This window comes from Anarrhichthys ocellatus, unplaced genomic scaffold, assembly GCF_004355925.1.
Source record: "Anarrhichthys ocellatus isolate YVR2014 unplaced genomic scaffold, GSC_Weel_1.0 scaffold1098, whole genome shotgun sequence".
Classification (NCBI taxonomy): Eukaryota; Metazoa; Chordata; class Actinopteri; order Perciformes; family Anarhichadidae; genus Anarrhichthys; species Anarrhichthys ocellatus.
The window spans coordinates 1-13639 of NW_022281072.1; the positions used below are offsets into that span (position 1 = coordinate 1).

Below are 13639 nucleotides of genomic sequence, written 5' to 3' on the forward strand. Positions count from 1 at the left end.
ATGGTGATATCTATGAGTTCATGTGTTCACCTGTAGAGTCTCTAAATGTCTGTAATGGAACTAAACGTCTCTTTAAAGGACGTTTCCTCTAAATGAGTTTGTTCTCAGACTCTGATGATAAATCTCCACTTCAGCAGCTCTTACATTCACTAAACTTCACTCGTTCATTCCTCTCTGTGTGCTGAAGGTTAACACAGAGGGGTTAGTTCACTCATCACTCACACACTCATTTATACATTTATTAATAAAAACATGGAGGAAATAGAATATTTTAATGTTTGTTGAGAGTATTTTTTGATTTATGGAGAGATACAAATATTTATCTAAAATGTAAAAACCAACAACAACATGAAACAATAATTTTGAACCTGGCTTTATCCAATGTCTAGATTCATGTTCTGGAAAATTAGCACATATTTAATAAGATAATGCCTTATTTGCATATTTAAAAATATAGTATTTCAGAAAACTTGTTTCATGGGGACATCTAGAGTTATTTTTATTTGACCCTATTCGCCTGTAGATTCTCCCTTTCAGGGGAAACATCAGGCTCAAAGGGGTTAAAATCATCACCATCATCAGATCATTAATTAACGACCTGTAATAATCACAATAATAAACGTCATTACAGTCAAAACAACCTTATTGATGACTCTTTCAAGTGAGTGAATCTGAGCGGGGGATGTTCTCTGCAGCATCTCCGGTGATTGATGCAACCTCCATTGTCATTACTATTATCTTTATTAATGCTGTCTGCTCGGGCCTTATTGCCTGCGCTGCTATCAGAGCTGCACAATGATACAACGAGGAGATTGATTTGTCCTGATGGGTCCTTTCATTACGGAGGAGGAGAAAAACAACGACGGAGGATGAAGAGATATTACTACAGCTGCATGCAATCAACGCTGAATCTGCAGGAGACCGCACAACGTATTGTTTTCTATTTGTGGCTGTTGTGTTGATGAACTAAACATCAAGATATCTCAATAAAAGGTTTGAATAGATCCTATAGTCTGTCTGAGGTAAACCGTTCTATAGTTTAACCTTAAATCATGATTTAAAAATAACAGCTTTGGCTTCTCCGGGTTGTGAATCCAACATATCGAGCTTAAAGGTGCAGCGTGTCGGATCTGGAGACCTCTAGTGGTGAGGATGCAGATTGCAACCAACTGAAACTTCTCTCGTGTGACAATCGTCCGTGTTTGGTTTGTCTTATTAAACACAAATAAAAAACAAAGTTATGAATATTATATCCCATTTCCAATAGATCCCCCTTAATGTGACACACTGTCCCTTTAAATAATATGTCAGAAAACCCCAGCGGCTCTCAGGTGTTGAAGCTGATTTCAATAAATATTAGGATATCAGTGGCTCACCGCTGGTCCCGGGTACGGACTGACATCGCAGCCTTCCCTCCACGACAGGTTCAGGCTCCGGATGAACTCCAGGTAAAAAGGATGAGTGATGTTCAGCATGGAGAAACCCAAAATGTTGGACTGATCGCCCACCACGTCGTCCAGCCGCAGCAGAGGGAAGTCCTGGAGACAGAGAGAGAAAGCGTTTTCTTTGTGACGTATGTTAGAAACTTGTTGAAACAGCAGGAGTTGTGAGACGCAGAAACAACAACTGAGTGAGATCAGTGGGAAGGAAACACCAGACGAGTGAAGAGGAAGACGGAAAAACAAACCACGGGCTTGATTAGTTTTCTTTTGCCGGCTGCACAACGGCAAGTTCAGGTTTTACATTCAAAGCAGCCTTACAGAGAGGAAAAATAGGTTTAAAAGAAAGATGGACATCAAACAGCGGGGACCTTCAAAAGAACTTCAAATAGTGGTTGAAGACGAGCCGGTCTCACACTGAGCTCCACCGCTGAAACAAAACCAGAATCAAACTGTTTGCTCGGCTCTCGGAGGGTGTTTCTCGTTCACTCTGAAACTGCTGGCGATGAAACATTTAGCTTGAGCTGTGAAGTGAGGAGGAAGCAGGAGGAGTCCTGTTTGAAAAACAGACGCCGGAAACAGACGGAGAACACGACTTCAACCTGCTCCACGGAACATGACATGGCTTTTAGTCCTTCCTTGGTTTTTACGCTGCAAATCAACATACAAACAACTTGGATCGTAGCTCCTTTGAGGACACCCGTTCGTGTAAAGAACTCTGGCGTCTCTTCCATCGACTCGTGTGAAGGACTAGTCGGGAATTAGTCCTGGTAGGAAGTGTCTCGTAATGTGTGACCTCCTGCTACAACTCCATCATGAGACAGAGGTGTAATGAGATCAAAGGTGCCATCAGGGTCCTACAGGTCCCACCAGGGCCTCTAATAGTGATCGTTTTGATCTCTTTTGATGGTTCTTTCATACAAATTGTCCTGATGATGGGAGAGAAAATCATTATGAATCACCGTCAAAATAATTTAACAGAAATCTGACACCTTTTTACTCCTCTGTTTACTTTCTCTGTCGTGGCGACGAGAAGCAGGTTACATCCTTCTTCTTCATGTGGTCTTTATCATGTTTACTCTTATTTCTTTTCCCTTTTGATTCGGTAATCCAAAGAGGAGTCCAGAGCGTCGGGCAGGCGGACTGCCTTCATCATCATTTTGGCTGCGTCTCTAGCGGGGTTAGAAATGTTCTGGCACACAATCTATCCGCTCTGCAGAAACTGCCTGCAGAGGATGAGGAGGGCTGCCGGGTTTTTTTCTTCACCATCGAGGTCCAAAAAAACCGTCCCGAGCTTCAACGCCAGACATCCAGCAAGTCTTCAGACCCTGGAACATTCTGTGTGCAGCTGTGAGTGTGAGGTTAATGTCTTCCACACTTAGTTGTTGTTGCCGCTGCTGTAGTTGTTGCTGCTGCTGGTTGTAGTTGCCAGTTGCCAAATGAATTTCAGCTCCCAGGGCCAAGAACACGTTCAGAGCGCCGGGCTTACCAGCCGCAACAAAGAGCAGTTGGCCGGAGGAGGAAACACCGCGACGGTCTTCCCAGAAAAGGATGGCACCGCTCAGAACCGGAGGCTCGTTTGATTCCGTTCATTAAGGTTCTTTCAGAGTGCCACGAGGTCGGCTCCGGAGAAAGGATGCATCTCCGTCTCCGAGAACAACAAAGTAAGATTTAGACTCTCTCGTGCCTCGTTCACAAAACATGACCATCAAACATCTGCAGAGGTTCTGATGGGATTATTATTCAACAGCTGTGACTCACTGATGACTTCACAGAGTGTAAAGAGTTCCTGACGCTCTCCTTCAGTCTGGAACCTTGACGTAGATGCATGACTCAATACAGTTTTATAGACTCTGAACATGTCTCTGTTATGTTCCGCTAACCTCTGCCCTCGGCCTAAAGAAGACTGTCTATTGGTCTGAGTCTTTAGTCTGAAACCTCCCCAGGTGTTCATGTCCTACTGGACTCAACGTATCAATCACAACTTAAATCGTAATGCTTTGTTTGACTCCTAAAAACAGACTTTTCATTTTGGCTGATATTTCATTTTAACAGCTGTTGAGTTAAATAAACTAAAATTAGCTTTTGTTTTGGGGGGGGGGGGGGGGTTGTCCACTCTCAAACCAGTTTTCATTAAGACATTTAAAGAGGCTTTAAGGAAAGCGAGCAGCTTATTTTTTCCCATCTTTTCACAAAGCGGTGAACTCAACACGCCGTCTGAGGCGTCCTGTCACAGTCAGCACAGCGTGTTTAATACAAAGTTAAAGGGAGGTCGAACACTGCTGCAGGTGTACGAGTGTGTGTGGAAGTGGTGGAATCATTTTACTTCTGGTTTGTATCCAGGGTTCTGCTGGAGGTGTGTGTGTGTGGGGGGGGGGGGGGGGCACTTTCGTCCTTGGCTTGCGAACAGCGGCGTTTAAATCTGCGACAACGACGGTGTTTTTAGGAGATCGAGGAGAGTTATTATCCACGCAAAGTCTCTGCGCACAAGGGCGCGACATCGGACTGTGAAATGATAATGATGACAAACGGCGGCTGGACCAGCATGCATCTCTGATGAGAGGAGAGACGAGCCATGGGTGAGGAAGAGATATAAGCGGGGAGCGGCGTTTTATGAGGTGACCACCAAAAAACATCAACGATTAAAAAAATAGGGGGGGGGGGGGGGGGGTATTAAATATCAAGGTGATGATGATGGGATGAAGATGCTAAAAAATGAAGGAAAAAGAAGGAGGAAGGAAAGGAAAAGATGGGAAAAGGGAAGTCTTTTAGGAAAGGAAAGGAGGGAGGAGAAGAGCACAGAGGAGGGATGAATCAATAGGAAAGAAAAGAAGGAAATAATGTAGAAAAGAAATGAGAAGGAAACTAAATGAATCAAATGAAAGATAAAAGGGAATGGAAAAGACGTCATTAGGACAGAGGATAGGAAAGGAAAGGAGAAGAGGGAAGGAGGGTAGGAAGAGTAGAGTATGATTGAAGAAGAGGAGATTTAGGGAAGGAAGGGAAAAGGAAAAGAGGAAGACTTGAAAGCAAAAAGAATGAAGGAGATGAGGGAGGTGGTAGAGATTTAAGAGAGGAAACAAAAGAGGCAGAGGACGAAGGGAAATAAGAGAAGTTTAGGAAAGGAAACAAGGACGGTGAAAGAAAAGAAATAAACTAATGACGAGGGGAAAGAGGAGGACAACAACATGGAACGAATAAAAAGAGGACAAGCGTAAAGATGAACTGAAAAGAGGAGAAGGGAATGAAAGGAAAGAAAATGAAGGTGATGATAGATGAGGATGTGGTGAAGGAAGTTACAACGGGGTAGAAGGACAGAGGAAAGGAGATAAGGAAAAGATAAGGAATGAACAGAAGGAAACAAGAAAGAGATCAGAGTAAAAGAGGGAAATAAAGTAAATGAAAGTAAATAAATGATATGACAGTGAGATGAGAGGAGAGGAGTTAATGGCAGAGAAGGAGAGAAGCAGAGAAGGAGAAACCACTAACTGTACAGAGGCAGGCGAGTATCTCTGTGTTCAAGAGGAGGAATAAAAGGAGGAGAGAAGTGGAGTTTAAAGGAGGAGGAGTGTGAATGAAGACGCAGCTCTTACCATGGTGGTGAGGATGTACTTGTAGAAGGCGGACATCATCCCCAGCTCGTTCGCCTGCAGGTCAGAGAAGAAGAAAAAGCTGACGTCAGCGCTGTGAAACAGGAAGTGCACGATGTTAAACTTTCTCTAAAGAGTTTGTTAAAAAATAATGGAACCATCTGTTTTATATCCCCCCCCCATGCACTCTGTGGTTTGTCCCAAATTGGAGACAATTAGGTCTGAGTCTGAGCGTTTACTTCTTCTTCTCATCTGCAACATGAAGCAGTGATTCTATCTCAGCATCTGTCAGAGATGTGAAGCTGATCACAAAGGTTTGAGGAGGAACAATAAGAACAGGTCGTTCTGATGCTGTGAAGAGACGTCTAGACGTTTAGCTTTAATCTGGAACCATCTGTAGACGTCTGTTGTAATTATAATTACCATTGTTTGGAATTCATGAGGATATATTTATGTAACCCAGACATCCAAAGACTTTAACTTTCTGATCAAATTTAGGTGCAAAATGTCTCTCAAAGAGAGAAAAATAAAACAGCTACAAAGAGACACAAATACATGCAAATTAGCTGCAAAGACACACAAAGATATTCACAACTATGAAAGCAGCAAATCTACAGACTACAAAGAGACACAAAACACCTACAAGTAGGCACAAAATGATTGCAAAGAGACGCAACATGATCACAAAGCAATACTAAACAACTACAAAGAGATGTAACAACTGTAACGAGACAGAAATGACCACAAATAGCTAAACAACTGTTATGTGTGTCTTGCTCCTGTAGGAGAGGTGTTGGGTCTTGTGCATGTCTGTCCAGGGTATGATAGTCTCATAATGCGTCCATGAGTCTGGGCTGCTACAGTCAGAGTTTGAGCTCGGAGCTCATTGTTAATATGTTGAGTTAGCTTCAGTGAAACCTGTTTTTTGGGTTAAAATCACTACTCAGTGAAGGTTGGAGGAGCTTTGTCATCGTTGTTACATTAAAAACATGGCGACGGTTGTGGAGCGATGGCGGGTTTGAAAGGAGAAACAAACATCTGTTTCCTGTGTTACAGTCGGCATGTTGCCTCTGAACAGCTGCTGCTTCACACCGTTCACATGCTCAAAGCTGACCAACTCTCCGTACGGATATGTTCAGAATGGGATTGTGAGATGGCAGCCTTCTCAGTGAAGAGCTTCAGACGGACTCTGTTATAAACCCATGAACCTCCTTCTGCGCGTCCTCTCCGCTTTGTTCTGCCTGCAGGAGTCGAGCTCTGAAGAGGACCAACATGACGGAGCTACTGAGTGTTTTTATATTTAGTGTTCTAAACTTCTCCGCCCACGAGTTCACCGGGCACGGAGTTAAGAATGACAACCTGCCAAGAGCTGTGGATCGACATAACCAACCAGTTTAACAGGAAACCAACCTGAAGGTCCAGTTCTACTGTGTAACCACCACAGAGGAAGAAAACATGATGCTCAGAGCCCTTCTTTATCTTTCATAACAGTGTTTACAGTGGAACCTCCACCATGACATGCTGCTGGAGACGCCAACATTTCTAAAATGACATATACATACATATATATATATATACATATTTATACATATATTCATATTTATATATATACGTATATATTAAAAAAACGTGAACGGGTCATTCTGAGGCTCAGCACTGTGTGTCTATGATGGTTTAAAATGAAAAGCGCTTGTGCATTTGCACTGCATTTCCCATCATGCTTTGGGAAATGCAAACAGGACGTGTCACGTGGAGGAGGAGGCACTCAGATCTTTTCCTTTTCGTAAAAGTAATATTACTATTTTGTAGAAATACTCTGTTATATCTAAAGAGCCCTGCTTTCAAAATTCCATCAGGTAAAAGTACAAAAGTATTAGCATCGAAATATACCTGAAGTATCAGAAATAAAGGTACTCATCATACAGAACAACCTATTTCAGATAAAAAATATACGATATAGTTATATTGTTATTATTATTGATGCATAAAGGTGGAGATCATCTTCTATATTTTTATCCTGCTTTGTATTTTGTGAATCTTACCGTGAGGTTAATCCATAATAATACATCATTTATCAGTTGATTATATTTTGTATTTTTAACCTGAATCTGCAAAATTGTCAAATACATGCAGTGGAGTTAAAAGTACAATAGTTCAAATATAAAGTTGCATGAAGAACGTTATTTAATTACAGTACGTGCTTCGTTACGCTCCACTGGAGCCGGTAGCTGTAGCGTCACCTTTAGGACGTTCTGGTTTCTACAACGAGGTGAATCGTCACCGTGAGGCGCTACGCTGCGTTAGCAGGCTAGCTAGTGACAAACATCCTGACCTTCCTGAGGATGTGGTAGGAGATGGAGGCGTTGGCGTCGATGATGATGGTGGCCACTTTGTCATCGCGGATCTCCTTCAGCAGAGGGGTGGGGTCCAGGCTGTCGTCCAGCATTCGCACCGACAGTGTGTCCCTGGAGATGAGGAAGCGGTGGACCAGCTCCTCCAGTCGCAGCAGGCCTAGAGGGGGAGGAGTCAGGAGTCAGGAAGTGGAGTGCTTAACAGTAGGAGACCTCACAAAACACATTACGGGTTTGGAGTTATAGGTAAAGGAGAACCAGCACGAGACACCTAAAAGAATTTTTTATATTTTGTATATTTCCACCTGTTTACGTTGCTGTGAGACTGCTACAGGCTACTGTCTATGTTTCTGACAGGAAACTCTCTCCACACCAGAATCCATTGACAAACAGTCATTTTACCCCACAGAACACGGGGTGGTTACTGGTCTACCAGACGTTGGTGAATCCAAACTAAAACCACTCGGTTACTAACTAACCGATCAAGGCAGCGGTTTGCCAGTAACTCCCGTTGTTCTGAGTCTGGTGGCTTTTGGCGAGAGCAGAGATGGACACAACGGCTTCAGTTTGCCGGTGGAAACGGATGTCTAATGGCAAGTTAAACCGGCAAAAATACTCTAAATATAGTGCACACTAAAATAAATGGATGTTTTGGGGGTTGGGGCCTTTGTTTCAGGTCCACAGCGGTATGTTGCTGACCACCATCTGTAGGATAAGTACCTCATACAACCCCACGTAGAAAGACCTGAACCCTTAGAGCTGTTAACACTCTCAGGACTGCTGTGGAGGAGAGACAGGAGTCCTTAAAGGTCTCAGGGTTGAACTTGTTTGTTTGAACTTGAATGGGCCTCAATAACTGTGGTTGCTCTAACACAAAATGGATTCTCTGATATTTAATTCAATCGTTTAAAACAGTTGAAAAATAAATTTAGAGGGAGATTTTTGAATTGTTCAAAAGTAGATGAGAAAGTTTCCTTTTTTTAAATATTTCCTGGGTAACTTTTAGAAAAGGACACTGCTCTCGGATCATAGTTTTAACATTCAGAGCCGGTCGTCTAATAGCCGCCATAAAGCGTGGGTCAGGACGCTGCTGGGTTTAAATAGCTATCAGCAGCAATCACAGCAATAACTCTGTCCCCGTTAAACACCGGCCTTAACAAGGCCAGGGTACGGCTAAAGACTGAGGAGCGTTGAAGCGGTGAGCCGGGGCGTCCCTGCCGGGTGGGGAAACCAGGACAGAGACCGATGGAGGAAAAGTGGAGGAGAAAAGAGAAAGTGGGAAAGTAGAGGAAGGAATCAAAAGATGGAGAAGAGGAAAGGAAAGGTCACAACTAAACGACCTGCTGTGATTAGTGAGATCAACTTTGACATGTGAGGAGATCCAATTCGGGAAACAGACCAAATAGAAGGGCACGAACATCTGAATAAATCAAGAAATCACACAAACTGTACTCAGGTCCCAGTGAATTTAACCATTTGGATTTCTTAATAGTGACCACAATGTGCAAATAACGCCAATGTAAAAAATTATAATAAATTAAGTCAAGAACCACCAATTTGGCGATGACTAGCTAGTAGCAACTAGCTAGCAGTAAAACAGATTTAACTTAAGTTAAATTCTCTCTCTAGATAAACTATTATTTATAAATTTCAACTCTCTGGTAACCACAGATGTACATAGGAGGTGGACGTAGTCATGACGTCTCTCGTTGGTTTGTGGATGTTTTGAAGTCTCGAGTTCGGCATTTTGGCCATCGCCATCTTTGTTTTTTTGCAACCACTGAACAGGAAGTGACCATATCTGGACTGAGGAGGAGTGACGTAGAGACGCCGTATATGTCTCTGGTAGAGACCTGTCAATCACCGTGTAGCCCCGCCCTAAAGCATCCCCTGCTTTATGGTCTGTGTGACTCTAAATGGACCATAATGTACTAAATGAACATCATGCTGTATTGAAGAAGACTTGAAACTAGAGATTGAGACCATAAACTCATGTTTACAATGTTTACTGAGGTAATAGATCAAGAGAGAAGTAGAGTCATTTTCTCATAGACTTCTACACAACAACACACACACTTTACTTAAAGACTCACACTCTGCTTTGGCACACACGAGGCTGGCCGTCGGGTAGCCGAAGGAGCGCAGGATGGACCCGACGGCCAGGCTCAGGTCCTCGTTGCTCGGGTAAAGAGTCACCGAGGCGAAGCGAAGGTACGGCAGCTTCGGGGTTTCCTCCGGACCGATCTTCACGTGAGGGATCTGAGGGCACGGGGGAGGGGGAGGAAGAGGAGTTAGAAGAAGAACTACAGGAAAAAGGAAAGGAAACGTCAACTTGAGGGTTTCCTTCAGGCCAATCGTCTCGTTGGAGCTCCAATGGATAAGAAAGCAAGATAGAAAAGAAAAGTACAATAAAATAAAGGAAAGGAGAGAAAGGAAAAGGAAATTGGAGGACAAATGGAAAGAATGGGACAAAAGTCAGACAAGGAAATTAAATGAAAAGTGCAAAGGAAACAAGAAGAAAGAAGTAAAAGATTGAAAAGGAGAAAGAGGAGGAAACCATCAAACCTTACAGGCTTTAAAGGAAGTTCAGATAACAGAAATGGAAGCTTTAATCAGAGTCTGACGCTCGCTGATAATCGAGTCTTTGTTCACTTTCAAAAAGAATATCTGAAGAGGGAGCAAAGCCCAGATCGTCAGAGATATTAGAAAAAAGTGTTTCCATGAGAGAGTGTGTGTTCACCTCCGCTCAGAGGAAACATGTCTCACCAGTTATGGAAAAAGGGAGAAAGAAGAGAAATGTAGCAATTTTAGCATTTTATGTGAAAAGAGGAAAAGTGACCAAAGGAAAAGGGTTCATCATCTGGGGAGCATGAATGTGCTCAGACCAAAGCGAGGTTCCCCAAAAAAATTTTTTTTTTTGTTATTTGGTATTTTTATGAAATTCCTTTAACATCCCGACAGACATCAATAAATCTATTTCTCTGATTAATAAAAACTAGATTATTTCATAAACATAAAATATTTATTAGACTATTTAAATAAAGAATGTACTCGTCTTGTTACTGAATTATGCTGTTAAGTTATCAGCTGTCACTTGTCTCTTTTATAAGCTTTTACGTTTGTGCACCGTGTGAAACGTCACGTTCGTAGTTATTTTTAACCCGAACCATGATCCTAGTTAGCGTTATTACTAAACATAACGCAGTATTTTATCATTCAAAGCGTTGTATGACGATACGTCTGTGTGGTAATTGGATCAATGCCATCAGAAGTACAGAGTTTGATACCCAGCCCTGGTGGTCGCACCCTCTGATGGCCCAGGAACTGTTGGGTGCTGAATGCAGATGACGTTCACAACGAACATGTCGTTGTACGTTAAAGAGTCTGAGAGCCTTCGAAGTGAATATCAGAGCTTCAGTTTAATGATTAAACCTGAGCTCAGGCCTGCAGAGGTTTAAACGGTGAACTGTAATTAGCTCGGCCGGGCTTCATTCTGATATGCAGAGCTTATATTTTTAAATCCAAGCAGAGAATCCAATAATAGCAGACCTGTCGGGCTAAAGGAGAGGATATCCGGACGCTTAGAGGCTTAGCAGAAGATGGAGATGGACTCATGTTGATTCCCTCAAGAAGCAAAGTGCCTGAGCACAAGTTAAAGATGGATTTTAACATCCGAGGTGTCATAGTGTGGAGCCAGATGTGACTCACCTCTTTCTCCCCACAGATGTGACTGATGGTGGACCCAGAGGCGGGGCTGGAGGCGGGGCCAATCACTGAGACCACGCCCTTGGGCAGGATCTGACACACTGAGAGAGAAAATAGCAACAAAAAAAAAGGAATCAGAAGTTAAAGCTGCATGAACAGATTTATTTGTTTTGCCTCTCTGGTGCAACTGGAACAAGACACTGAACACATCAGCAAACAGCTGCTCATTGTCACACCCATCAGTCACAGAATAAGGTAATGGTTCATGTCCGTGTCACCTGATGAATGGAAGTCCAGTACTTTCTCTCTTTTAGCTCCGTTTGGGTCTCCACCTCCTCCTGAGGGAAACATCTGTATCTCTAGCTGCTAAACGCTGCACTGTGTTCACCAGCTGGTCTCTGCTGAAGAGAGACGGTGAGGGCCGGACCGGGAGGAGCTACACAACCACAGACACCTTTCCCATATTTAATATTTATAGTATTTCATATAATATAAAAATATTGACTGAAGGCGCTTTGAAGTGAATTTCATATATTTGTGTTCATGGAGAACGTTGGATAGAAAAGAGTTGTTTTCTTTACTTCTAGTCTGCATACCACCTCAAACAAACTCAGCCAATCAGAAGTAAGACGTGATCTACTGTAGCGTTGTTTATTTGTGTACAGTTTGATATGAATGATGATGGATTGAGAGAGTCATCAGAGGACACTGACAACAGTTAGTTGTATTACGTGAGGAGGAGATGATTATCTCAGCTTCTCTTAGTCTCTGAAAGAAACACGCAAACTAACAAAAGAATCACACTCAGCATGTAGAGAACTAAACAGAACGGCGTCGAGGTCATATGAGCTGCTTCACAATGAACAAACACAAACAGCACAAACAACAATAGTCAGGTGTTTAAAACAGATTAAAAAAAAAAAAACGTAATTCGTTTCTGTACCAACGGATCAATGTGGATGTTTTCATTCTGGAAATGCACGTAAAACAATGTCTGTACTGTACGTATTGTGCCAACTTCCTCTCAATCTGTGCTGGATAGTGTGTGTGTGTGTGTGTGTGTGTGTGTCTGTGTGTGTGTGTCTTGCTCTGCTCTGACAGAAAACATTAACTGCCTCTCCATCGGGAAGTCTCTTTTTTTCTGCGCCGCCGGCAGTTCCTAATCAATAAACATCCAGAGCAGCTGATGGTGCAGAACGCTGAGCGCTCTCCGGTCACGATGACCTCGTGCTCACTCTGACTGTGTGAAACACCTTCGTCTGTCTGAGAGCTCCCAACATGCTCAACATGCTCACTGTGACACGACTCACAACACCAGTGGTCCATTTAGGGTTTATTGTTTTAGAATGGTGTAGTTTAAATCTATTTATGAATCTAGTTCTTATGACAGTTTTAGTTCTATTACTGTTGTTATAGCTTTTAATTCTGTTCAATGGCATTTTCATTCATTCATGCATTGGTCTCCAATAGTCACTTTGATAAATTGCTGAATTGTTTTCACGGGTCACTCGTTCTAATCTTCAGCTCTTCAGTCATCAGTGAAGCACTTTGAATCGTTTAATGCATGAAAGGTTCTAAACTAAAATACAGTTTAAATGTATTGATTTAGTAGATTGATTAAAAGAATATTACGGTAGAACTTATTATCGAACAAGGCAGAAACACCTATTTAGTAATCGGTTCAGTGTGAGGCCAGTTTAAGGCATGTCGGTGAGGTTAATCTTTCTTAGTTCATTCCAGCACCATCTACAGATAATACGGACGTATTCATACAAAGCGGTGTTACTATTAAGATCACTGCTGTGAGGAATGTTTAAGCACCTCTAACTCTTCACAGTGAACACACGGTGTGTGTGGTGTTTAAGGTGCAGGTTCACTGAGCATCATTAGCACCTGCTGCCCTCTTCACCTGTCCTGTTAAACAAAGGTCTGCCTCCTCTCACACACAACGCTTGCTGCGCTTTACCTTCACTTGGAAATGTCAGTGTGAAAAGAGCAGCTGCAGCTGGAAGAAAAACCTACTGCCACAGCTTCAGGTGGGGGAGGGAGAGGAAGAGGGAGAGGAAGAGGAAGAGGAAGAGGAAGAGGAAGAGGAAGAGGAAGAGGAAGAGGACTTACTGGTGTCAGTGGTGTCGTAGTGGGAGTCCTTCAGCAGCTCGTAGACGTCCACCTCCACCCTCGCCCGGGAGGAGCCCTCCATCAGGCTGTTGATGTTCTCCCTCGCCAGAGCCAGCGCCAGACGCTCACCTCGACCGCACGCCGACTGGTCATCCAAAATGGCCGCTGGAGGTAGGGAGGGAGAGAGAGGTTTATAGGTTTATGTTCACGTGTGTGTGTGTATATATATATATATGTATATATATATATACACACTTTTTCTTTTGGATATATATTTATACTTATATTGTATACATCTGTTCTACTTTGTTTTGCTGCCCTTTTATATTCTTTATATATATTTTTTGTTGTTTATTGTAAATTTGTGTACACATACATGGCCAATAAAGCTGATTCTGATTCTGAGAGAGAGAGAGAGAGAGAGAGGGAGAGAGAG

General features: G+C 42.7%; 1 protein-coding gene across 1 annotated transcript; it reads right to left on the minus strand.

Annotated features, from left to right (window-relative positions):
• Positions 1-705: 705 nt before the first annotated feature.
• On the minus strand, positions 706-13368 carry LOC116377289 (glutamate receptor ionotropic, kainate 5-like; the record flags this gene model as incomplete). The annotated part of the gene is made up of 6 exons (XM_031838890.1): positions 706-1538; positions 5033-5086; positions 7362-7540; positions 9474-9639; positions 11089-11186; positions 13204-13368. Coding segments are annotated over 6 exons (836 nt in total), but the record flags the coding sequence as incomplete, so codon positions are not given.
• Between the last annotated feature and the right edge of the window lie 271 nt (positions 13369-13639).